General features: G+C 42.7%; 1 protein-coding gene across 1 annotated transcript; it reads left to right on the top strand.

Annotated features, from left to right (window-relative positions):
• Positions 1–440: 440 nt before the first annotated feature.
• On the top strand, positions 441–27,086 carry bin3 (bridging integrator 3). Its single transcript, XM_079161214.1, has 9 exons — positions 441–566; positions 6,238–6,286; positions 7,214–7,254; positions 11,549–11,610; positions 13,112–13,248; positions 17,417–17,457; positions 21,811–21,952; positions 23,057–23,191; positions 25,555–27,086. Exons 1-9 carry the CDS (start codon positions 559–561, stop codon positions 25,699–25,701), a joined length of 762 nt encoding a protein of 253 aa, XP_079017340.1. The 5' UTR covers positions 441–558; the 3' UTR covers positions 25,702–27,086.
• The last annotated feature ends 71 nt before the right edge of the window (positions 27,087–27,157 follow it).

Genomic DNA, 27,157 nt, shown 5'->3' on the forward strand with positions numbered 1-27,157 from the left:
ACAAGGGGTCTTGTTTAAAATGTTGTGGATGTCTTTAGCCTATTTCATGTTTTTATTACCTTATAATAAGGTAATTTTATGATGAGCTGAATATTGAAATGAATTTTACTATATCCTTGTGATGGGGAGATGTGCTCCCCTGTTTACTTGGCACTTCAGTTTGTTGTAATGCAATTGTTTTGTTATTTCTATGTAAGTACTTGAATAAAGAAAAATATCACTTGCCTTCAGTTTACTTGGGTCTGTACGTGCACACGAACACACGCACGCCGACGCCTATACCCAAAACACACACACACACACACGAATATTTCTGCATTTTAAACACACATTTTGCAATAGCACGTAAACAATAGACATCTGTTATTATTATATAAACACATCATAACGTTTGTTGTTTTTTTATTTCGCTTTCTGAGAAAACCCCCTTAGAGGAAACACAAGCGGCTAATCTCCGGACTTCCTGTCTAAAGCTCGACTGTTGACTGGTAGAAGGGGATGAGGTCCTTGGAAGATAATAAAACTACCCAATGAAACCGGAATAGAAGTTCAGTCACAATGAGCTGGTATGTATTACCTACATAATTAACTTGGCGTGTTGTATTGAAAGTATAACCTAAGAGGATACAGTCTATTAACGACAGTTGGTTTGTCAACGGGCTCCGGCTATTTCCTGGTAGCGCTAACGTTACACATCATTGTCGTTACAGTTGAACAGGAGTTAGCTTGTTAAACTCACTACATATAACCTCACAGACAGTGAGACGGGTTGTAGACAGATATCAGTGTCTTGTTAAACAGTTGTAAGCAAAGTGGGAACGTAAGTTGTTGCAAAGAGTTAACGTAGCGTTGTTTAGCTAACTTGTACAGTAAGTTAAGGCTAGTTTGTTTGCTGTAACATTGAGTTAACTTACACAAATAGAGTAGACTAACACTCATATCTAGAGGTTTAGCTGCTTGTTTATTTAGCATTACTTGTAAACTAAATGTAGCTAGCTAGCATCGATTGTTAGGTCAACAGGGTCAACACTGAAGCCATTAAAGGGATCTGATCATTGTTGACAGTCTGCTACAAGCTAACGTTAGCATGTGTGACCTGATGACAAACAGTCAACAGAGTTTATTTGTTAGTTTTTGTCCTCTTGTGTAGACACAATATAGTCTTAAGTTTCGGCTACTAATATACAAGTCTGAAGTTATCTACTGGAAGCAATTTATTATGTGATTGTGAAATTAATATATTTTTGTTTTGGGGCTGTGTGCCAAAGTAATACATTTTGAGAAAAATGGCAGATTCATCAATAATGAATAAGAAAGTGATTACTATTTAATTTGTATTATAAACAAATGTATACTTTTAGACCGAATTGAGTCCCTTTTTGAAAATGTGGATGTTTTTAGTCCTTGTGGTGCTTTGTAGTTTTCTATGGAGCCACAGATGACTGTGGGACCACGTTCAATACATGAAGGGAGGTGGTGTGAACAGTTGGTTTCATGTCATAGTCTGAATGGATCTTCTGCACAGATAATAGCTGCATCTGAAAGTCTTGTCATCGGAGCTCTTCCGTCCAGCTGGTGACGTCCACCAGAAAGTAAACAACAGCAAACAAGGCTGTGCTTTCATCTTCAGCCAAATGGCAACAAGAAAAAAAGCATTCTTCTACAACTGAATATGTTATGTGCATTTCTGATTCTTGACTCTTGACTCAAATACGTTTAAGTATGAGATAAGCTTTTTCAATAACCTCTCTATATGATACACAATATTTAATTGGCCTTACAGGCCCTCATCAGCACTAGTTCCTGACCCAAGCCAAGTTCTCTCCGGAGACGAGGATAGAATCTCCCCAAACGAGTACAAGTTCACTCCAGGGTGTCTTAGAGTTTATGTATCATGTGCTCCATGTTCTTTGCATAAATAGCTATAGTCTGAATCTGTACTCCGTTCACGTTTTGTTCACAGAAAAGTATAGGGGGGGTCAACCATATACAGTATATATTGCATAACAGTATATATTTATTTTCTTTTGTAAGCTGTTGTGGCTGTAAGTTTAAATTGATGAGATGTATTTCTCAACATTGACAAACATTTGGCCATTTTTAATAAGTCTGACCTTTTTGTTTTTTTTGACAAAAACTTGAGACAAAAACAAATAACATTTGACCCATCGTCCGTACATTTGAGGCTTTTGGGCTATGAAAGCAATGAAGCTGGACTGTTTCTCTTCTACAGTTTCTGGGAAGTTTGCAACCCAATAACATCCATAATGGTTGAATTCTGTCTTGTTCTTTTGTCAACATGTCTTGAATTTCATTGCATTGCTCACTATTCAGCTAAATCTATTATCGATTTTTATGGGAATATAAGTATGGGAAGCTTTGTCGTACAAGTCCTCGGTTGTGTGTTGCCGTTTACAAGTTTAAAAAGAGGTCTGAACAGTTACAGAGCTTGTTCCTCACTATTCATGACATGCAGTTCAAGATGAAATGCGGAGAACCGAACGCATATCAGGCCACCAACAAACTCTTTCAGTACTGTTATGTGTATGTACACTAACTCCCTTCATGATATGTTACATATTCTTAGTGCCATTTTCAGGGAAGACAGTAATCAAGGAAGCAAAATGTCGTCACACATTTCAGTCAGACAGTTAATCGCTGGCGAGCGACGCTTCCACCAGCACGCACCGCCAAACACAAGGTCAAGAGCGGGGTGTTGGACCAGTGAAAAGAGTCCTTTATGGGCTCTGCTGACTGATGCATTCCAGTAGGGCCTGCAAACTTGCCTCTATGACGTGAGAGGTTTGACTTTGGGGTCATCGTCGGAACAATTCCACTTCCCAACATCTTCAACTAGCCCTCTGTGCTCCGTGGAATACCCAAGCTTGAATGATGCACTGCCCCTCTAATGGCGTACACACTTGCAGTTTTCGTGAAAAGCCATTGGTTCTTCCAGTCGATGCATAATGCGCCCCGGATAGAGGAGACTGTCGCGTCTTTGTTCTTGCCTACGTGCTTGCTTGATGGCAGTGATGTGTAGCCTATTACAGCAAAGATCAGATAGCTCCGTCAATGCAAGTCGACCATCTCGCTGATGATGACGGCAAGTGTGTAACAGAGCACTTTTTTTACTGCGTCTTGGCCTGAAAATGGACAATGACCAAATATGACCGATAACTTGTCACTGAGATGCTCCACAGTCCTAGTTACTAAAACTATCCCATTTATGTGTCCCTTATGTTAAGTTATTATGAGTTTTATCGATTATGTACGATATATGTATACTGTATATGTAGAAATACTAATTAATACTTTAGCATTTTAATTTTTTTTTATCAAATTGTAAGTATTTAACACTAAATATCAAAGCAATATTCAGCTGCCCTCGCCTGCCATCACTCGGCTTAGCTTTCTTTCAGAATCGTTTGGACTTCGGCTGGTGTAACACATACGTTTTCTGTCTTCAGCTGTCTTGCGGTCAGGCCTCTGCCATGTCAGACGCTAAGTTCTGGGTTCACAGGACCGAACTTACCAGCGTTTCTAGATGTGACAGGCCCTACAGAACGATTGCTGTGTGAAGAAACATTAGAAATTATTCTCACAGTGACTGCCATCCTCCCTCATTTTCTCCCTCTGGTCGCCCGCTACATGTTCCCTCTCCCTCCCGAAGCACACTTCACTCTGTGTGTTTGCCAGTTCTCATGAGCAGTTGAAGAGAGTGACCACTTTCCTTTGGCTCTTTGTAGAAGTGGATACACTCTGAATCTGTAACATTAAGGACTCTCCAGTTTTTTGTTCACCCCAAATATAGCAAATCTATCCTTTTTGGTACTTTAAAGGGAAAATCCGTCCTCATACAGTTACACTTGGACTCTTGATGTCATCGAGAAATTAATCCCGTCATGGTCAGCGCTGCCAAAGCACGTCAAAAGAGAACTTTGAAAGCTAACATTTAAATTTATGTTTCATGGCGCATTGATGGCTGTTTTAAACACTGTAATGTTTATACTTAACTCTTCCATTTGGTTGTTTTTTTTGTTGCTGTTGATGTCATGATTTTCTCCCCGACACACCCACCAAATACAAGCAAACATCGAAAGCTGTTGCCAAACGTTGTGCAACGTCTGTAGAAAACCGACTGTCCAACCTGAAAAAACATAAACTAATGCAAAATTTCGAAATCCCTTTTGAATACAAGCACATTGGCTGTGTCCTCTTCTTACGTATGAGTCGTGTTATGTTCCCTGAAGTTTCAGTTATAAATAGTTTGTTTTCCAAACAGACACGCACTGCCAGTGCACGTATTGGTTAATTAAGCTTTTGTTTATTCAGGAAGTGTCATTGAGATCAACTTCTCTTTTACAAAATAGACCTGAGACAAATTATAAATACAACATCATAATAAGACAAGTCTGTCACACAAAGCAATCATCACACAGACGCACTAATTAAAACAATCACAAATACTATTAGTAAGATGCCTTTCATTTCCCTCAGAGGAATACGTGTTTGGCAGTTTGTTACAGTAGCGAGATGCATACCGTGCAGATTAGTATAAAACCTATTGACGTATACGTGAGTCACTTGTGTAACTGTGTGCAGTTGTAGTTCGTGGTGTCACAAATCATGAGGGCCAAACAAAGGCATGCTGCATTAGCAACAGTTGTGACCAAAAGTAGGATACTGGATAAAAGGTTCATGGAATATGTACATATCACAATAAACTAGTGTTTAGGGAGGCAACTGTTTGTGAATGTTTGGTACGTGTCTGACCAGGCTGAATTTATTTATGAGTCAAATTTGAAAATGGATCTTGCAAGAGAGCAGTGGTCTGTGTGAGGCTGGTTCTCCTCATTGTAGCTTTGACAGAGCACCGATCTCCACATTACATTTAGTTAATTAGATTAGTTATGCTGCTGTTTGTATTTTGGAAAATCATACAGTTTCTAAGACGCTTACTTACGTGCGTTCTTAATGTGACGTTAACAGTGTAGTGATCAGGTAATCGAAAGGTGAGTCACCTAAAGATGGTGGTGAGTAATTTGTGTGGTTATTTTCCATGTCGGCTCACCCAAACGATGACACAGCGGGTGAAACTTCTCTCCCCGAGCCAAAAGCAACAAAATGTTTTCAGGCATTAGTAATCGGTGAAGATTGGAATAGATAGAGGATTTGTTGAAACCCCGATAAGGTCAGGACAGTTACAAACAGAAGCACAGCACCAGCACAGAGCCAGCTAATCAAAAGACATCTCGATACCTCTGCCACTTGTGAAGCCTGTTCTTCTTTACTAGATTAATCCTCATGTTATTTGACCATGTTGAGTTTTGTGATTGAGCTGTCATCAAAAGGATCTTCCCCACACATCAGTAGCATTCCCTGGTTGCACAACGAGGCCCGACATCACACCCTCTCTTTTCCATCTCATTAGTCTACACACCTTTCTTTTGACGCAGCTGCTGCCTCACCCTGCCTGTCAGCGGCAACTGTCCATCATATAGCTTAGATTTCAGGCTATTAGTGCCACATCAATGACAACCTACAGCCCTGCTACATTGGCAAGGCACCTTTTTTTTTTTCTTCTCGTCTTACGCTTTCCCAAAGCAGTCTGATGCTCGGCAACAACTTATTATGGCAACGGCAAGGGTTTGAAATGTGGATAAAAGATTGTTTTAACTAAGGAGGAACAGGTTTCTGTTTCTGTTACCAAAACTATTGTCAGGATGTCGGTGTGTTTTGTCTTTCAAGAGTGAAGAAAAGTTTGTGTTTCATTCTCAAAATGAGGTGCAACCGCTGCAGTTACACTAAACCCCGAGACATGGATTCATTTGTAGCAATGGTCTGAAAAGTCACTGTCCTGGCTGGACTCCGTGAGTCCCAATACATCAGGGTGTCTCGGCGTGTGCATCTGGGTTTGATTGCCAGCCGGGGTCAAGCAGTAAAGAGGGACAACCACTTCTGTTTAGTGATATCCGCCTGCAATGGGAGCCAGATGTGTTCGGTGATGACATGTGGTTAATATACATGGCTTTTGAGAAGCAGGAGTTAACAGCTTCAGATTGTTGGTGTCGGGGATCTGAAAGATGCGCCCGTTCACCTTCTGACCTGTGCCAGCCTCCTGTCAGCCATCACGCAACGGATGACAATCTTAAGCATTGAGTAATTCCACCTTTTTTAGGGAGTTGTTTTCCAGTTGCTGATGTCTGTCACCTGTCATTTGCTTTTGTGTTCTTTCAGGATTCCCTTCAAGATTGGGCAACCAAAGAAGCAGATTGTCTCTAAAACCGTAAGTCAGAACAAAAGTTGACTCAATCCACTCAATCAAACATGTTTAGTGCATGAAATTCAATCAAGTCTATTTAGATTAATAAATATAAACTTCCTTTTAAGGCATTATTTGTAAAAAAAAACCCTAAAAAGGCATGTTTTTGTGAATGTTTGGCTTCACAAATGGTGTATACAACATGAATAGTAGTTTATAGTATGTCATCAGAGCGCCTCACCCGAAAGAGTGATTACTGACCCATGCAAAGGGGGCAGAGGTGGTTACCTTGAAGTGACAGTCAGTGGGTGATCTCTGGAGAAAACCACTTCCACTGTAATGGGCCTGTGGCCCTTCAGTCCCTGTCAGACTGGGTTTCCAGCTTCCTGTTCCATCGCAGGCAAACACCCAGGGAGTGGGTTAGAGGCGGCCCAGTCAGACGACCCGCTGGTGACAAAGTGACAGCTGCCCTCCTCGTTGTTTGAGCCACTGTGTTTACATCCAGGAGCCCGCAGAACCACCAGACAGGAAGCTGCCTCTGTATCCTGCTCGGCATGTTTTAGAGACATGGTTGGACAAACTGTCTCGGCCCTTGTGGACCCTGAGAACTTGATGCACTCAGTATGTTACCTCCACTGCAACCACTGGAACCCCCTTTTGTACATGGCCTAGCAACTATTGAGCCATGGTTGAGTGCTAACGCAAGCCTTGAGACTCCAATAACTTCATGTACATTATTTACTACGAACAAGCACTGGTTGCTGCTAGTATGTGTTACATCTCAAACCATGTTGTCACTTCTTAATTGGTTATCAGTCTAATTTACCTAAACTTCTTTATTCTTGTTGTATGATGTATGTATACAAGTACCGTGTGCTCATGCCATGGGATAATCCAATTGACACACATTTTAAATCACTGAATCTTTACATGAATTGTGTTCTTTTTTAGGTTGAAAGAGACTTCGAGCGAGAATATGACAAGCTCCAAAAGTAAGTCTGCATTTTGAACCGAAGTCTATATTAAGGTTGACGATGAAAGATGTGTGATTATAGGATTATAATGAACTCAAACCCTACTTTGTGTGTCGTGTGCTAGAGGTCCAGTGCGTGCACGTGTGTAAAGTTGTCATCTTTTAGTGCTTTCAGTTTGCTGAGAGGTCGTTCTCCTGAACTAAAGTTATAAAACCAAGTTATCGTTCAGAGGTCTCCTTGTGCCAACATGAACAATTATCATTTTTAATAAGCATGTTAACACAAGTAAAAAAAAATCTATTATTTATAAATAGAATGACACAGAAGTAATAACTTAACATGTGAAAAGGTGTTATTATTCATCATAAAATATGTGTTCATTATCGTTCATTCCCTAGTAAATCTGAAGTAAGAAATATGTACCAGACACACTGTAAAAAAAATCTTTTCAGAAATGCTTGCACGCTTTATCCAGAATTAGATAGTTGTTGCGTATTGTACAATTATTTTTATAATTTGACATGTAAGTATTTTGGCTTTACATGTTTACAAAGCACTATGAGAAACTCACACTTAACATGCTCCTCATTCTACACAGTTTCTTTGTCACACACAGTTTGCCAATCCCTGCTGCGTTTGGACGCTTCTTTCTTTCTCAGCATTGAACTGTGAAGGGACCCACATTTGAGCTACAATGGTGTCTGAAAGATTAGATGTTTCAGAAATAGGCTCAAAAGTCCAAGTATTTAATTAATTTATGGCTGTAGATGTTCTAAAGGCATTTGACAAGTGACTAAAAAGCCTAAATTAAAAATGTAACGTCTAAATATATCACTCGATCAGCCTAATTTGAATTGAGTGCCATGATGTCAGTGTTTCTATGAAACACTGGAGAGAGGGGTTCAGAGAACTTCAGCACATCGGGGCCTTCTCTTACATAGAAACTCCCCGAGGGCCCTGCAGAATGAGTGGGAACATCTCAGGTTTTGTTGAGTAGGAGGGCCCATTATCAGGAAGGTGTGGTGCCAATAGACCTTATAGATGAGTCAGAGCAGCAGGCCTGTACAGACTTTAAGGTTCTCCACCCTAGAGATCCATATCAACACACTGCGGTGCATCTGTGGCCTAAATATACTTGGTAGACTAAACCACGGCTCCTGCTTTTGAATTCCTTCTGGCTGACAAAAGATTTTGGTGTAATTTGACTTGGGATCTTGTTGGATTAATGATATTGAATCTAACATAAGTCGACTTGCCATGTGTACTATAGCCTCACTGCTACAGGGTTTTTGAGGCCAATTCTGATATCACTATTTGAGAGTTATAGAAGTCAGATAAGAATATATGAGGCTTTTTTTTTTTTTACTCAAAGGTATATTATACATAACACCATTGATGGAAAAACCTTAAATCTGTTATAATTTGAACCCAATGTTAAGTGAGCTAGAAACCATTGTTTTTATCAAATGACACATACACTTTTATAATATATCTGCCATTAGCAAATATCCTCTGATTTGTTGGCTATTTAATTGGCTCAACTGCATCACCTGCCCTGGGGTCTCATTTTAAACCACTGCGTATGAACAAAAGATGTGAGTTTGGTTGAGAGGAATCATCATATGTACATCCACTTTATCATAAATATTCAAACCAGCAACGTTATTTGTGCTTTTTGCTATTTGAGCCGTAACTATTTAATCGGCACCTTTCATTTGTAAAAGATATAAACTAACTCAAATCAAATCCCTCTCAATATTTCATCGGCGCTGTCTGAACATTCAGCATTTGCGTACAGGTGCGCACATTCTCCCGTCTAGTTGTGTCTCAATGATTGTGGCCGCACAGGGCCCAGCGTTGGGGTGCCGGAGCGAGGGGGAGCAGCAGCTGTTCCACTCGGCCGCTCTATTAGCACCTTTTTGGAAAGAGACTCCGGGCTCACCTGGCACTCAGCCAGGATGGCTCTCCTACTGTCAGCGCTGACAGAGTAGGGGAGACATTTTAAAGTAGGAGGTACTATCTGGAACAAGACTTTCACAAACGAGCGCTACAAGAACACACCGTGAGTGTGCAGGCATTAGACTCGGTGCATGCTAGTTTTGTTTACATAGCGAGATGCTTTTCACCCACCATCCTTCTCCGTGATTGGCAGGGTTACACTGTTATTTTCCTCTTTCCATATTTTCCTCCTTTCATTACTCTCAAGTGTTAACTGTGTCAGCCAATTTACAAGACTATTTATTTTAGTTTTAGTTTGTTTCGCACGATGCCCTCAAATGACTCCACTGGCATTCATAGTTGCATTCAACATTTCTCAACTGATTCTACTTGCTGGCATCGCAAAGACGGAAATGATTAGACACTGACCGTATGTCAGCATTTCCAGATGTTAAAGGTGCATTTACATGGACATGAATAGTGGAATAATGTAACAATAATGATCATTATTGGCTCTCTTGTTGCCAGTTTGTTTTTGTAAACATCACAGCATCGGTCAGCGCAAACAGCATGCAGAAATGAGTAATCAGATTACTAGTAGCCTATTTAACATGGATGTACAGCTAAACACATTGTAATATAATAGCTGCATTGAAATATTGCCTCTTAAGTGACATTTTAAATTCTCTTTTAGATGTTTGATTGTCTGATCAGCACATTCATTGTCCAGGCCTACATGGACTCATTTGAGTATTTGAGCATTTGCTGCATTTAGAACCGTCTTATTTCTTAATATCTGTAATGTATTAATATATTATGATTGCTTCAGAGGAGGGCTGATATGGCTCATGAGACCCAGTTACATCTAATTGGCGAGAGAAATACAAGAAGTTACTGTGGAGATTGTTCTGACAGAGTGCTTTTTTTTTTCCCATGTTGTGTGAACAATAAGCGATGAAGTTACATCATTTACTGAAAATGACATTTTTGGAACAACCTCCATCTGGTCTGTGGCGATTCAGTGCAGAATCCTGAAACACGTCAAGACAGACAAAAGCATGCAGAGGACGAGTTATGATGGGGAATGATCACTGATTCTTAGTTACCCTTAGACCCGACATCCTCGCAGTTTACTGGCCCTTTGTTAGTACAAACACATGAATAAATTACATTGCAGTTACAGATGAGTCTGAAATCAAAGCTATTACAAATGCAATCTGACACGGTTAATACCATTAAATGTTTCTACTGCTGTTGTTGACAGTTGCCGAGAACCCCGCATGCTATTTTGTGACTAAAAATATATTTAACTCAGAAGTTACATGGCTTCAAATCTCTTTGGATCATGTTGCACAAGCTGTTTGGTTTAATTTGATAGTAACACAGTATGTTGCTCTATTTGGAGTTGAATACTTCCTTACCTGTCCTGTCACTTGTGTTATGAAACGGAGCCGTGTCATTGTGTGTTCTATGAACATATGAAAAGCTTCATTGATAAATGAATAATACTTTATGGTGCATTATTCCTTTGAAGCCCGACTCCTTAGGTTTAACAGTCAGTGTTGAGGCAACAGAGAGCACATGTGCTTGTACTGCAATAACCCACTATTTGTTTATTTCCCAGCTGTTGAACAATTAAAAGAAACAGCCCGATCTCTGTGTTTGGAGACAGCAGACTGCCAGTTGTGGGTTACCAGTGTCCTAAATCTTATGGCCAGTGGCCATAGTGCCCCCACCAGAAATCCTTTGGGATTACACAGCTATTGTCCTCCCTGTTAGTATAATACCTCAAAGCAAAGACGGAAATGAAACCACCACATTCCCTTTTTCATCAAACAGGAGAAGTGATATGACAGCAGTCTCGGGGGAGATTCTAAACCCCTCGTTTGCCTTAATTGATGTAATGAATGGCGTGTGTTTTCAGCCTCCATAGTCTGGTAATTGCCATTTTTAACACCCATCAATGGAATATGAGCAGTGGAATGATTGAAGACATTAATGCTTTTCAGAGGAAACGTAGTTGACAGTAACAAGAAGGATATCCTGAGTTATTAATTAGCATACCGATGTTATAATAGCATTTTATGTGGAATCAATGAAATGTGTAATTCCTTCTTGAACCATGTTTTTTTTTTTTTTTTTAAATACTAATTTCCTTTTCTAGGTTTTTGGTTTGGATGTTTTCTTGTCAACACGTCTTGAATGGATGGAATCTATGTTGAAAAATATATAGATTTGATTCGTGATATGAAATTCTGTCTCTGTCTCATGCTATTGTTTGCCCATATTAACCATTGTTGTCAGTGTTGCTGATGCTTTACTGTGTTACCTAACCAGAAGCTGGCTGATCATCATTCCCCTTCTTGTCTCACAGGCTGGAGGATCAGACAAAAAAGCTTCACAAGGACATGAAGAAAAGCACTGAGGCTGATTTAGGTGTGTTCTACTACTAACGTGTGTATGTGCGTGTGTTACCGCCTGGTGTGCCATTGATCTCCACTTGTTCACCAACATACTTGATGTTGCTTGGCAGGTTTTTCAGGGCTAGATAGACTCTTTGGTTGTCTTGGTTTTTTTTTTTTGGTTGTGCAGCAGTTCTCTGAACAACTCGACAAATGAGACGACACGGTGCGGGCCTGCGCCTTAATCTTTTGTATAGATTTCTCCAGGCGATCATAGTGTGTGTTTTTGATTTATATGAGTCTAGGGCTCGGTTTGTCTACCATCTCTGCCCTCATTTATTCAAGCAATTGTCGGCCACAGAAACCATGTTTACGCGACTCTTTTATTTGCTTATTTGTTGGTTATGGAGTTGTGTACTTTTGGAAGCGGCAATAGACATAGCCTGTGGTAAGTAGTCAGTTGTGGGGGTGGAGGATCGGGTGAGAGACTTCTTCATTTCCTCTCCTTTGTGCTCTGGAATATGGATGTCGGCATCATCAAAGTGTCGTAGCTGTCAGGCCCTCATTACCGTTAATGGATTCCATCTGTTGCACAGGTCCCGTCTCCAACAACTGCTACCAAACAAAGAGCTGGACCTACTCTGCATGTCAGCACTGCATTTAATATACACTGCTTTCTATATCAACCGGTATTCATCAAGTCAAGGGGGGTGATTTGCAGAACTCTATTGAACTCGCTTCCAATTAGCCGGCGACGGACAATACTATCTTTTTAAGGCTTGCTCCGGTTCACAATTAGACTTAAGTAACAGCAGGCGCAGAAAGTGGCAGGGATGACTGTGCTCTGCATACTGAGGAAGTGTTCATGTGGTTTCAGTCCCAGGTGACTACAAGAGAGACTTGAGCTTTACTTATTTGCACCTCACTAACACAAATAATTAAATCACTACCCTCGGGTCACCTTTTGCTTTTCATGACCCCATAATAAACATGTCTCTCTGTCATATAAGACGAGGCCAAATCAAGCAATTTGTTACCTGTCAAATGGGAGAAAGAGGCGGAAGCGGCACACAACGATAATTGATTGGTTGAAAATTGGTCTTGAGAGAATCCTGAGGGAGTGTGAAAAGAGACCAATGACTGTTCCAGATCTACACGAAGCCCATTTTCACCACAGCCTTTTCCTGTCAGCTCGCATCTCCTCAGTGAAGCTCATTTATTCTGACTGTGAAGCCATAATCTGATCTGCGCTCTGTGTCTAAACAACATGGCATGTGTGTAGATTAACGGTAATCGCTGCTGTCAGTATAGAGACATTGCAAAGAGCACTGTGCCACTTTGCTGCTTCTTTCCCAGAAGCTCACTTTCAAAGACCCTGCCACAAACAAACATACACGGATGAAACGGTTCGGGTAATCCACAAAAAATGTTCAAGAAAAATGCAAAAGATCTAGTGTTGAATTGGATTAGAATGTGTAGATTAGAACATCTTCAGTAACCATGTATGTGTGTGTATGTGTGTGTGCGTCTCTCAGCCATGTCCAAAGCAGCCGTGAAGATCTCCTCAGACCTGCTGAGTAACCCGCTGTGTGAGCAGGACCAGGCCTTCCTGGAGTCCATGACCTCTTTAGATACGGCGATGAGAAGGATGGACTCCTTCAACCAGGAGAAGGTCAGACCCGTTCCCACACACGTCTCTCACTCTTTTCATTTTGAGTGTGTTATCTCACTCTTTTATTTATTTTTTTCTGTCTTTCTCTGCTTTGTTTCCTTGGCACTTGCCATTGGCACGGATACCATTAGAATAGCATCGGGGGAAATGTCTTTCCTCAGACATACAAAGTAGGAAACTAGACGGGGTTTTTGTTGAAAATGCATGTTTTCATATTTGTCAATATTGTGCAGCCTGTGGACTAAAAACTATCCGTATGCCTTTCCTTCTGCTGCTTTTTGAAAAGCATCTGTGGCATCATCCTCTATAAGCTCCAGCTACTGGTTATCAGCTGTGAAGATTGATGCACTTGTGACTCACTGGTGTCTAAAATAACTCGTACAATGGAAAGGCAGGAAAATACTGCATGTCCTACCACAATAGAAGTAGAGGAGAACCTCTGCATAGTGAACAAGTATTACTTATTGAAACAAACCTTTGGCTTCAGTTCAACACTTTTCATACGACATACTATAACTTTATTTTCCCTTCTTTATGGAGAAGAGCAACTGTTATCAGCTTGAATTTATAAAGCTTACAACACTTTTATATAAACCTTTCAAATCACGTTTTTGTTGGTAGAACTAGATGAGACGGCCAGTGTGGCTAGAATATAATAAGAATAACTTCCTTCACTTATGTTTTCCCTCTTATTGTACTTTATGTGTGTTCCGGTATTCAGAGTATTGTTTTAATTTGCGGTGTGTTTCGTGTAATCTTTGTTCGCTTTCACTCTTGCATGTTCTGTCCTAAGGGGCAACCGCTCACAAGCAGACATTTCTTTCCCAGAGCTCACCGTCTCACAGCTGTACTTTGCGAAGATCTCTTCTTTGGCTATCAGGCCTCTTCAGATTATTTGCCAGGTGCACGTCAGGTTTTGTGATTAGAATCATCGCCACAGGTAGTTATGAAGTGAATCATAGTGGCACCGCATGTGTGCGTCCTCAAGGCACTACACTGTGAAGGGTAGACTGTTAAGAGAGAATACAGGAGATCACACTAAGGCGCATACAGAGTGACTTTTTATTCCATCTGTGTTTTTTTGACTCATTGACCTGCTGTTCGGTGTTTTGGGCTACATTTGTTGCCTTGAAAAAAATCCCCTTTCTTTTCACATTTAGTTGTGTATCAGAATGATTTCATAACTACACAACAATGATAATAACATGGTGGAGAAAATGAATACATGGGTAATTATTATTTTTATTCCATGGTAGAATAGAGTGGAGAGGACCTTCATGAACTCGAGTCAATTTCCACAGAGAATCAAACTCATCCTCAAGATATGCGAGTGAAGCAGTGAACACAGAAATGTCTCATTGTTAATACTTACACTACTTAGATTGAACACATATTGCAAAATGAATGTGATGAGTTAGTGGAATACTAGGTTTCTATTGTACCGTCTACTTTTAAAAAAAAGACTTAAATGTGACAAAGAAAATGATTGTATTGACTATATAATATGCACAACGTGTTAAAGTGGATTATAAGCAGCGATGCTGCAGCGGTGCTGTCACTTTTAGTGTCCCTCCTTTCTTCTCCAGCTATAACGCAGCAGTCTTTCAGACACGGCTTTGCTCACAGCTCATCACGTTTTACACGAGCCATTTTGAGTGACTAGACAAAGTAGAATGTGGGCTGGATGGAGCGTGTGGGTTTGTGACCCGGGGTGCGTATGTTCCAGGACTTGGCTTGGTTGAGCGCCCAGGAGAGCAATCCTGGCAGTTTCACCGTTTTCAGTATAGAGCAACTTTTACATTCTTCAGATTTTCATACTATATCAATATTTAGTTTTTTCATTTTCTCTTGTTTTCGAATTCTGAGTAAATGTTTCACCAGTGTTCCTACACACACTTGACTATCATTGGCTGAAGGATGCTGGGTACTCTAAATCCACCTCTCTCTCTCCACATCATTTGCAGACCAAAGTTTGAAGATAGACTCAAACTGTAACCTTTTATATCTGCCGTCATCAAGTCTCTCAGTCATCTCCTGTGATTTGTATTTTCACATTTTAAGCAGTCTCTAGTAGCAAAAGGCATAACGTGTCTTTGTAGTGTACAGTCTTGGCTCCATGGTGTGTAGTTTTCTTGTTTGGCTGGGACGTGTTTGACATTGATTCAGCTCGGCACTTTGATTCCAGCACAGTTTTTCACTGGTGGAGGACAATATTCTCCAACGTTATTGACGTGGTTCTACATTGTTGTTGTTGTTTTTTTTATCGCGCTTTAATCCGGAGTGGATTTTTGACAGCCAGGTCACACCTGAATTTCTCTGCACTTCTTTCAGTCTTACTAAATAAAAATCCTTAACACAATGTTCCGTTCCGGGTTTAGGGAAAGGGCTGCGTGGCTGAAAGTGAGCTGAGGGCTAAATAGTGATTGTGAGAACTTTTTATTTTTTTTGGTCGGCCTGCTATGTGTGAATATCACCCCAGGTTTGCTAGGTGTTTAAAATCCAGCACGGCTCACCGCTACTCGAGCTTCTCCCTTCAAGCCGACTGTTGATTCTGACGGCACCAGCAGCAAACCCTATTGCTCCTGCAAAACAGACACAAAAGCATCCACCCTTTGCTCTTCTCCGCGTTGAGTCGAGATGTTTCCGCCGCGGGGCCCGCAAGTGAGAGAGAGCCAGCAGATAAAACGTGCAGCGATAATGAAGGCAGCAGTGGCCCAGGTCTGTGTGTTTTATTTCTGGGGCTGAGGAAGGGCGCACAGCCCCGCCGGCACACTGCTGTCGAAGCTGAGCCCCAGTGTAGATGGCAGCGGCGCAGCAGAGGATGCTCCGTTTGGAGGGATATTGATTTCCTCTGCGATCTGTGTGTATTTTTGGGAGGCCTGTGTGCCGGGATGGCCTCTGCCCCGTGACTCACTGATGGAGACTGCTGCTTGAGCGCTGGCCTCGGGCTCTTCGGGGCCTCCAAGGAATAGCTCTGCCTCCCCCCCCCCCCACACTGTGGGAAGGGGCAGAGGGTAGAGGGCACCAGCATGCTTAAGCAAATCTGCCGCTGTTGTTCTCCCTCCTCGCTGCATGCTCTCACCTTAGAAGCAGCGGCGCAGCTCGAGTCAGGGAAGGGAGGGAGGGGGGGGGGGATGATGTGAATATGTAAAACAAAGAAAATGTGAATTCCCATGTACTTATTTGTTATTGGTTCTCTGTTTTCCCCTCGAACCACAATCAACCATTTTGTGCTTGGGAAATGTGCCTGTGTGAAGCAGTGAGCGTTGCTGCGTGTTCTCGGCGATGGTCGGGGCATTTCTTCCAGAGCACAGCTGCGATCTCGCTTCCTTGCTGTAGCGTGATTGACTGTCCTTCCAACAGCGAGTGAACATATGATTAGTGGAGCGGCTCTCTGTTATCACGCAGCTGTCACTTCACATCTCGCTGTTGTTAAATTCTCCTCCAACCGTTCGCAGTGTTCACTTGACTCGATCGCCTGAGTTAACTCTGCGTGTCATTCGCGGAGCTCCAGCGGTAACAGTTGTTTTGAATCTGTAAATGTAAATGAACGCTTGGAAACTTTTATTAATTGTGCGGCAACTTCTGTCGATGAGACTTGGTGCCGGGGCTGGAGGCCTCATGATGAGATGTTCATTTACTTCCATTTAACACCCCCCCCCCCCCCCCCCCCCTCCTTTCCCCTCCCTTGTCAGTTCTGGCAACCAGAAGGAGAATGCAGAAAAATATATAAACTGTTATTGTTAAAATGTTTGTTTGCAAAGAACTTTCATCTTGTAAGGCAGCCCACCCTCCACAGGATTTGAAATCAGTTGGGCTTTGCTTTCATGTCCGTCCCCTGACAGTTCCATCCTTTTGTATCGCAAGCTCAATGAATATTCAGAGGGTTCCTCCTCGGGGCTTGTGTACAATAAAAGAGTCAACGTCACGAAAGTTTCTTTGCAAGCCCCCCTCCCCTCCCTCCCCTCTTTTCTTGAGTGCTCTGTTTGAAATATACACAATTGTTGATGTTTGTGGCATTACTTTGCAGCTAATGAGCGAGCGACGTAGATGCTATTTTGTTCCGACTTGAGTTTTGATGTAATTTAATTTGACAATGCATAACAATTTGTAACGTCTCTATAGAGGTGCTCTGTACTTGTGTTCACAATTGTTCTTTTTATTACAGGTCAACCAGATCCAGAAGACGGTTATTGACCCTCTGAAAAAGTAAGTGTCCAGCTTCATTTCTTGTACTCTCGATTAGAAAAAAAACATTTTAAGGGTTGACGTTAAATGACTCTCTATACCAGACCAGGGGAAATAGTAGTTTAGCAAGTTTAACATTTGTTTGGAGTTTTTCACACAGTGAATTTAGATGCATTCTAAAATCACAGGAAAGTATTGTAAAGTTGGAATAGTTCGTGGCTCAATCCATATGACACACTGGGCAGATCCAGTGCCTTGTAACATGTGTATTGTTGACGCAGCTCTTTACACGGGTAGTGCTGGACCACAGGAAGGCCTGGAGTGTAGTACGGATTGTAAAAATGAACTAGGGAGTGAGTAATGCTGCTGTGATGGTCGTGCGTCTGGAAGAAGGTTTATTTGGTTCTCATTCCTAATATTCGCCCCCTTTTGAGAAGGCGGTGAATGCTATTCCATTCCTTAAGCCTCACTTTTTACACACACACACACACACACACACACACACACACACACACACACACACTGTACACACACATGCAAAGCAGAGGTACTGAAGGGAGTGGTTGGACTATCCCACCCTTCTTCCGGAGCGCTTGTTAAGGTTTTGCTTCCTCCTCTTGGCTCCTCCCAGGAGATTGATTATACATATGCTGCTTATGAGAACACGTGCATTATGTTTCTATTGCAGGTTTATGTTGAACCCAAGAAGCTTGTTAGTTCTTTTTTTTTTTTTTTTAAATAACCAATCTCAAGAGATTCCCCTGTTAAACAAATAGGTTGGGTTAGTGTTTGTGTGTGTGTGTGTGTGTGTGTGTGTGTGTTAAGCCCCGTCCTCCTCGTGTGCTCTGGTGGCGGAGCAATGACAGGATGGAATGGTTCTAATTTCCTCTTCCTGGTGGGCGGAAGGCGGACGTGTGGGCAGGCTCAGTATATGGCTCTGGGCCCAGCTTCCTGGGCCCAGAGCCGTGGATTGGTTGAGGAGGGGAGCTGTCTCAGGACAGTGCACACTCTCACACGCAAACACACACACACACAAGCCCAGATTTTGGAGGGGGTGCTGTCTCACAAATATGGTATTTTAGACTGTAAAGTTAGGAATTTACATGATTCTGAAATAGAGCAGAGGAAGTAGGTTCATACATGTGTTTTGAAGCCTTTATATTAACTTTTTTTTCCCCCTCTTTAAAAACACTATTAATTATTAGTTTTATTACTAAGTGTCTTCTATTGAAAACAGAGACACAAAAGCTACTATACTTTAAAGCTTCCATTAAGATTCCATTAGTCCGTCACTAATGAATATTTTGTCATTGTTTACTTAGTCTCAAAATACTCTATTGGTGATTTTGTGTCATCATGAAGAGAATTAGAGAAGAGTTGAAAAGGAGAACGTTAATGTTAATGTTAATGGAAGATGAATGGGGTGTGTGTGTGTGTGTGTGTGTGTGTGTGTGTGTGTGTTATTGCCATTGTAAATGTTGGCGTTCTTCGTACTTGGTGTGGTAAAATGTGCAGTAAACAAAACGAAAAGGAGGCCTCGACCTCTCCCTCTGTGTCTCTTCCTCTCTCTCAGGCTCAGATGTGAGTTTTGTCCACTCAGCGGGGTCACTCGATGACATCACTGTGTTTATGTGAGGGGGGGGGGGGGGGGGGACTGCGTGGGCATTGAGGCATTTGTGTTATCCAGGCCTCCTAACCTAGCCCTTTCTGCTCCGTTATTCTTTTGGGTGCGACAGAAAGCAAGCCTGTCTGGAGACCTCTGCCCCGGGTCGAGCTGTGACTAGACGAGCCACATGATTCCCTCCTGTCACTCAAAGGAAGGCCCCTGTTGCAGGTTGTGAGGCCAGTTGTCCTTTGCTGTGGGGCTGATGATATTTTTTGGGGGGTTGCAGTCAGTACATTTCCATTCGGTACCCATGGTGTTAGTTTGCTATGACGTTATATATCTTGTTTCTCCAACTTATCTGGTGTATCATGTTTCCACGCTGCCTGAGTTTTGATCAACAAAGCACCAGGCAAGTTGCGGCAGATCAAACTTTCCTTCTGAGACAAAGGAGGTTCTGCTGGCATGTACGTCACTCACTCACAGGTTCCCATGGCCCGCTGCTCTTAAACCATTTACACTAACAAGTGGTAATTATTTTACAAGCATATCTTAACAGCACTGGCCCCGTGATGTAACCTTGTCAGACATTGTCTTCTTCTGAAGTTTTGACACTTTGGAAGTGTTAATTTGCACATAAACATTGTATTTTCTGCCGTACTGAGTTATGTGATGTTGGCCGTCTAAAGGCATCAGCCAGCCTCCTTGACTGAGGGTGTCTAGACCAGACTTGGGCTTGGCCGGTGGGTCCGACTGGCCTGTCTGTGGATTGGCTAGCTGCTCATAAACAAACTCTCTGGTCCAGATGCTATTTCCGTCCAGCTTGTTTCACCACACCCTGACCTGTCACATGTACAGTGGTGAGGTCCTAAGACCTCGTCCAGACGAGGCTGACCGCAGATGCAGACCTAGCCGTCTGACTGCCAGTCGTCCAGCTACTCTCAGGACATCGAGAGAAATGTCCAGTAGCTATCCTTACAAATACACAGTCACCTTCAACCAGGGCTGCTGCTGCTGCTGCGTATTCTCGTGTGGGAGCCTTTGACACAGCTGAGTCACTGTAACGTCTGGACACAGAGAGCCCTGAATGTAAGTGAGACATCCGCATCCAGCATGGACAGGACAGGAGTGGGTTAACAAGCAGTTGGCTTTGTGTCGAGCTCTTCCTCCTCCTCCTCCAGTGGCCCTCAAGTCTCTTAGTGTGCTGAAACATAGTAGTTGCTGGCAGTGTTGCCATCATGATGTGTCATGAGGAAATTGCTCCGTGCCTGTCAGGTGAAGAGCGCCGGTGAGAATGCGATCAGTCCTTTGGTGTCATCTGAAAGCTGGTTTGCCGCTGCGTTGTCATCAGCCAATAGTGTCGGAGAGCAGTCATTGCCTCGAGGGCAGTTGCGTAATCCCTTGGCACTTCAAGCATGTGTACACTGGAGCAGATAGTAGACTTGAGGATCGGCATCCACTCCCGCCGTAAACTGGGCCAAAGTGGTATTTTATAAATAGCGGTTGAGCGTGGGTTGCAGGGCTGGGCTGAGCCGAGCTCCGTGATGTCACTCAAACGCTACGAGACCACTCCTTGCCTAACTTCCTGTAGGAAACAATCCTTGCTTGTCTGAGCTTCACTTTCTCTCACCCCCCCCCCCCGCCCTCTGGTAAGGTGCACATTCAGACACGGCCGCAATCTAGGATTTCACAATTAATCCCCGAGTTCTCAGTGGCTCCCTCATCTGCTGTGCAGAGCAGGGCAAGGGTTGGCACGGAGAGGAACGTAAGTCATGAAGCCCACACATTGTGTTGCTAATAGCGCTATGGGCAGCCGAGGCTCACATAATAAACCATTGTAGTAGTGTGCCTACACAGTTGATGAAATGCTTTAAATGAGTCATTCAAAAGAGCTGCATCTCACTCTTCATTACGAGTGTTTTTATGACTGACTCACATGTAGCAGGCACCTGTTTGGCCTTCTTCTTAAAAACACGGTCACTGGTTTGTGTCTACATGTTAGAAAGACTCTCAATTAGTTCATTAATGTTCGTCTTGTTGAGTTTGCTTTGGTAGTAATTTGTTAACGACACATTTGTTAAATATTCTTTTATTTTCTTTTATTTTTTGAGGCATTACTAACAAATAACGCTGCGAAGAGACGATAATCTTGTAGTTTATGTGTTGGCTATCCTCCAGCTTTGTTAAGTGTTTTCTATATTATTATTTTGACTATATCCAGTGTTCCTGCTTCCCATTAACAGCAGCCACACAACCAGTGCAACAAGTCCCAGGATGAAGCTCAGACTCCTGTTGCTAAGTTACAGATGAGTGTTTTCCTATTTTTAGTGCTGAAGACCAGGATCCTCGTTGGAAGAATATATTTTCATTTGGAATATGATAATTGTCACAAAATGAATTGTTTCATGCCATTTTGAACTACAGTAATTAGATAATAGATTAAAGCGTAATGCGGAGCTGTCCTCTGGGGTTTAAGAGCACCGCCACAATAAGATGTTGAGCAGAGGGAGTTTATATTCATAATGACTTTCATCAAGATAGCATGCAGCATGCATGTCTACACATTTCATAGAGCAAGAAAAGCTGTTTTAATGATTTCAGTAACTGCAGCTTGTCCCAGAAAATTCTGGGATCGTTTCTTTTTTTTCCCGTTTGAGTACTCTGATGTGAGTGTCTGGGTATTTTCTTTGCTTGCACACAATGCACATGTTTTGTGCCCTATTGGTTGTGTCACAGATGTCTAAGGTTGTCTGTGTGCTGGTTTGTCTCAGGTACAGCGGCGTCTTCCCCAGCCTCAACATGGCAGTGAAGCGCCGGGAACAGGCTCTGCAGGACTACAAACGCTTGCAATCCAAAGCGGAGAAGTATGAAGAGAAGGAAAAAACCGGGCCCGTTATGGTCAAACTACATCAGGTACTGCTGAGCGCACGTGTCGGTCCACTCCAGTGCTCCCTCTATCTGCAGGGGGGCAGAGTTCACGTGCTCTTGCATGTTGCACATATTGTGAATAGGGCGCAATAAGTGGGAAAAAAAAAGACACAAATGCTGACTGGATATGAACAAAAATAGTTGAGCACACATGCACACTGTACATGTGTGCTCCTTCACCCACGCAAGCTACCAGGCTCTCAAGTAGTGCCTTTTCAAAAAGGCGCTGCTGCACATCTACAGGCACGTAATTGAGAATGGTAGACACACACACACACACACACACACACACACACACACACACACACCATAAGGCCACTACAGAAGCGCACACATTCACAGATAGCGCTGCAGTGCTGCCTATGCTATTGCCTCTAACACATCCTCACATGGCGAGCCACCCACACACATTGAGAAAAGCACTGTCAGGGGAACAAAGCCTTGAAGAGGCCCCTACATCGCTGCCCTTTGAGTCCCTGTGCACTTAAAGAAATGATCCTGACAAAACACTTGTATGCCATTTCAACTGGCATGTGTAAAGAAAACTAACCACTGTGAAGAGACCGCAGCATAACGCAGGAGATAAACAATATGTTGTAGTTTTAATATAGCAACTCCCCCCCCCCCCCCTTAATAAACATTCTCACCCTCTCACACATATTCATTGTGCATTCCATAACTCCATGCCTACAGTAGACTACCCACTAATACATTCACACACACACACACACAGATCAGTGGTGCTGGAGTCCACTCACAGCCAAGTCTGCCCACATAACCCACTCCTCCTCACTGTGGTCGTGATTACAGCCTTTTTTTTTTTTTTTTTGCACTGCTTCTTCGTGGGAATTAGGCAAAAATCTTTCTGAACAATAAGAAAGACACTAAAGATGGCTCCGTTGCTGAAACACTCAAAGCAAACTTGTTTCTATTTGTAGGTATTTGTTTTTCTCAAAATCTGCAACTCTTTGTGGAAGGATGTGTAAATTACAACACGAGCTCACGTGGTGAATTGAGGGGATGTTGTGTAAAAATGAATGATCAATGTTGAGCAGTTCTTTTGTTTCCTCTCTCCCCTCCACACCCCAGGCCAGAGAGGAGCTCCGGCCGGTCAGGGAGGACTTCGAGGCCAAGAACAAGCAGCTGCTGGACGAGATGCCCAAGTTCTACTACAGCCGCATCGACTACTTCCAGCCCAGCTTTGAGGCTCTCATCAGGGCGCAGGTTAGTGATCTCCCCCTCTGGAGATGCACAAACAATAAGACGCTTGTGCACGCACACACGCGCACACTCACTCCACAGTGTCTGTTACGCCCTCCGATCTTGTTGATTAAACGGTGGATAAAGTGTCTGATGGAAGGGAGTGTATGATCATGGCGGTCTGTCTCCCTCCACGCCGTCCTAATGTGATTAACCCCCAGTGACGGCCCACACTGCTGTGTTTAGCCCAGGAACGCCTCATCTGTCTGGCTCCACTGCAGCCCTGCATGTCGTCCTCTGACCTGAAGCTTCTCTTAAAGCAGCTGGACGTCTCAAGTTAGCGCCACCGTGTCCCCCTCCCCCACCCCAGACCTGCCTGGCCATGTCATTTCCTCTTTGGGACGGTCACTGGCACACTCCTAATCAGTAAACTGGATTATCCTCGACCTAATGCCAATTATGGAATTCTGTGTTCTACTTTGAACTTAAAATTAGCAAACTGAACAATCAGTTAGGACCAACATTCAATATTTCCACAAATCTTTTTTTATTTTTTAAAGTTAAATCACATTTGTACGTGGCTTTGCATTGTGCAAGGGTTGTTGTTAGTCAGTTATTCTTTTTTTATTCAGTCGACATTATCTTTATTCATGTAGCTCAAGCACATGAATGAGCCTTTACACATGTTTACACACACACACACACACACACACACACACACACACACACACACACACACACACACACACACACACACAGAGAGCCACACGTGGGTGGCCAGTGGACCTCATCCCCAGCCTGCATGTACTTGGTTTCATCCTCCACTCCCTTCTCTCCCAGCCGCTGTTGCTGCTCAGCTCCCAGCGGCAGCAGGGAAAAGGCACAAGGCTGCCTTTGTTGTGAGCCTTCAGCTTCACTATCACAAGTCCTGTCCTGAAACTGTCAGCGCTACACTGGGCCTGACCTGTCCACCTGTACAGATGTTGATGAATTGAGACATTGTCTTGATTTTTTTTCACCGTTTTGCATCCTCTGCTGCATGTGTTCTTAAAAAAAAAAAAAAAAAAGATATTTTGAAAGATTGCTTTCTTTGTCCTTTTCCCAGTTGATTGTCTTTGTTTCCTGAAACAGTGGCCACACAATGTTTCAGGATCTACTGGACACAATGCAACATACATTATTCATTATTTTAGTGGGCTAAGAGGTCAAAGTGTAACCTCTCTGTATGCATATTAAGCAGCTGAGACTGTGGTATGTTAAAATGTCCAGACACAAGTCGTTTCATTTCAAGCTCTGCTTTTACCCAAAGACTCCTTTTTGTACCGTAGGTGGTCACAGGCTGTGTTTACGCCGCCTGGTGACTGGGCTAATTGTAATAGCAGAGTGTCTTTGCTACAGAGGGCACTCAAACACTGATCTGGTGTACATTATCATCGCTGGTCAAATGGACATTTCCGATGGCCCTTTCAACAAGCCGTTTCAGGGGAAAGAATATCCGCTTTACCCCCACAAACAGCAGTAACCCAATACTTACGGCCCACTCGTGTGGTTTAGGTGGCAAATGTTGGTATAAACATACAAAGGTCTTTCAGGCTGAGCACTTAAAAAGACTTGTACAAGGTGGTTCAGAAACTCTGACATGGTCAAATGTGTTGGTGACAGAGTGAGACTAATGTTATTTCTGCATACGATGCATGACTCCTGGTTATTTCCAGCTTGACCTAACCGATACTCTGTTGTGAATTAGTAAATCAGTAAGCATTTCTCCTACTGCCGTCTCGGTTGGTGTTGCTGTTTCGGCCAACAATAGGACACACGTGCAGTTTCAGAGAAGCCACTGTTGCCCTCTTAAGAGCATGGTATTGTATGCATCGCTGCATGAATAAATATTGAGATGTGTGTGTGTGTGTGGGTTTCAAGGGGTGGTATTTCCCAGTACTTTCATTCTCTGCCTACTCTTCTGGAGTCTTGTAATGTGATTAAAGTCTATTAATCATCAAAGCAACTCTCTAGGGAGCCTGACTCATGAACTAAGGGGAAGAAGCAGGGGTGGGAAGTGTCAAGAAAGCTTTCAGTGAACACTCTCTATCTCTTGTTCAGATTGGGAGAGAAAAGCAGGGTCACTACCCACTGAAGTGCTGGGGTTTTGGGGGCTTTGTCGGAGTTGTTTGATATCCGTGGGCTCCCTCTTCTCCTTTTCAAATCACTTCTCATTAGCAGAGTTGAAGAGGTATGAGACCAGCAGCTTCAGACTGGTGTGAGTAAGAACAAGGTTAGATTGTGCGAGTCTGGATATGAATTTGTTGGGAGTTTTTTTTCCTGAGAGGCATCTGTGTACTCTCTCGAGCTTCTATCAGACAGGACTATTTTTTTCTGCTGCTCCCCAGGTTGTCTATTTCACCGAAATGTACAAGATCTTCAGCGAGTTAACGGACCAGATCGACCAGGCCGGGCTGACTGACGAGCAGAGGGAGAGGGAGACCGAGGCCAAGCTCAGCGAGTTGCGTGCTCTGTCCATTGTCGCCGACGACTGAGGGAGGAACGCCGAAAACCGGGGAAGGGCTCCTTTCATGCCTCTCTGAATGGATTGCAGTCTTTTCAGGCTCCTTCGTGCAGTTCAAACGGACAGCAATGGCCTTAACCTGATTATCAGATTGTTTCCTTGCGGCCTCATCAACCCCCCACCCCCCACCCCCCATTCCTCTCGCACTACACACCCATGTTTCATTGTTTCTACAGAGACTCTCTGCAACTCAAAGCAGCTGAAATGCCACATTAACTAAGCCATCAGCCAAGTGCAGCATTATAAGCCAATATGTTTTTTGTAAAGGAATCAAACAGTTCTCATCAGAACTAATTAACAAGGCTACACTTTGTGGTTTTAGAGACGTCTTGTAAGCATGAATGTTTTTATTAGTCACATCTGCATTGTTACTAACAATCTGTGAAACCGTTTTTTTATCACCCGAGTTTAAAATGACAAACGCTACGGGCTGAATGTTCTGTAATATACTGCAGGTTACCGGCAAGAAAATGTAAGTCTGTATTTGGGCCTTTGCTGGTTCTCTCTTTTAAGTTTAGCTTTGTGCCATGTTGTGTGAGGGCTTGTTTTTGGGGGGTTTACAGGACGGTTTTGGCAACCTCGCCTGTGCATTAAGTGCCTACATTGTCCCGGCTGTGGATGTAACATGAAAACTATCTGGAGTAAAGTGAGATTGTTTCTGTGCAGCGGTGTTGAAAGGTCGACCACTCAAAGACTGCAGAGAGAACAAGTTGCTGTTGAAGTCTCCTTAAAAACAAAGTCTGCTGCTCCCTCTAGTGGAAAATACTAATCACGACAATTTCCTGTTATTCACTCCATCCTTTGTTGTATTGTGGTTCATCAGTCTGTCTGTTAGCAGCAAGCCTCGCACATTGTTGGCAAAGAAAGTCCTTTCTCTGTAACTTCTCAACCAGGGTTGAATATTTTTCAGATTTTTGGACCAAATTCTACTGTCATTGCACTCCTTTGTTTCCACCTTTATCAGGTACTGCTTCTGTATGATCAACACATGGTGATGCACACACTGATTGTTTCAATATGTTCGTGGATTTTTTAAAAAGGTGTCACACCAAGAAGTTGATTATTTATTCTCCCACATTTTGAAATTATTGAAACAAATGCTTAGTTGATTGACTGTCTTTGAGTTCCGTTATATTTTACTTACACACGTGTATTAATGAAGGTTTTTATTTAATTTTTAAGTTTTAATTGGTAGATTTTTCTTTACTCACCTAAGTAATACTGTAACAGCAGAGGGTTAATTTAGGTTTTTTGAATGTATTAACACCAAAATCTGTGAAATGACCATGTTTTTCAGCCATCATCGTAATGTATCAAATCAATTAAACGACAATAGCAACCATGTATACAATCGTACTGTTGGATATCTACGGCATATTTCTCTCTCAAGTGCAGGAGTTGTTATAGAATTTCAATCACACAGAAGA

Source organism: Pholis gunnellus (assembly GCF_910591455.1).
Source record: "Pholis gunnellus genome assembly, chromosome: 6".
NCBI classification, from domain to species: Eukaryota; Metazoa; Chordata; class Actinopteri; order Perciformes; family Pholidae; genus Pholis; species Pholis gunnellus.

Bases quoted from the DNA above. Each gene is read 5' to 3' on its own strand.
- bin3 (XM_079161214.1), top strand. The intron at 7,255-11,548 runs GTAAGTCTGCAT...CTTGTCTCACAG, and splicing joins GAATATGACAAGCTCCAAAA to GCTGGAGGATCAGACAAAAA. The intron at 11,611-13,111 runs GTGTGTTCTACT...TGCGTCTCTCAG, and splicing joins AAGCACTGAGGCTGATTTAG to CCATGTCCAAAGCAGCCGTG.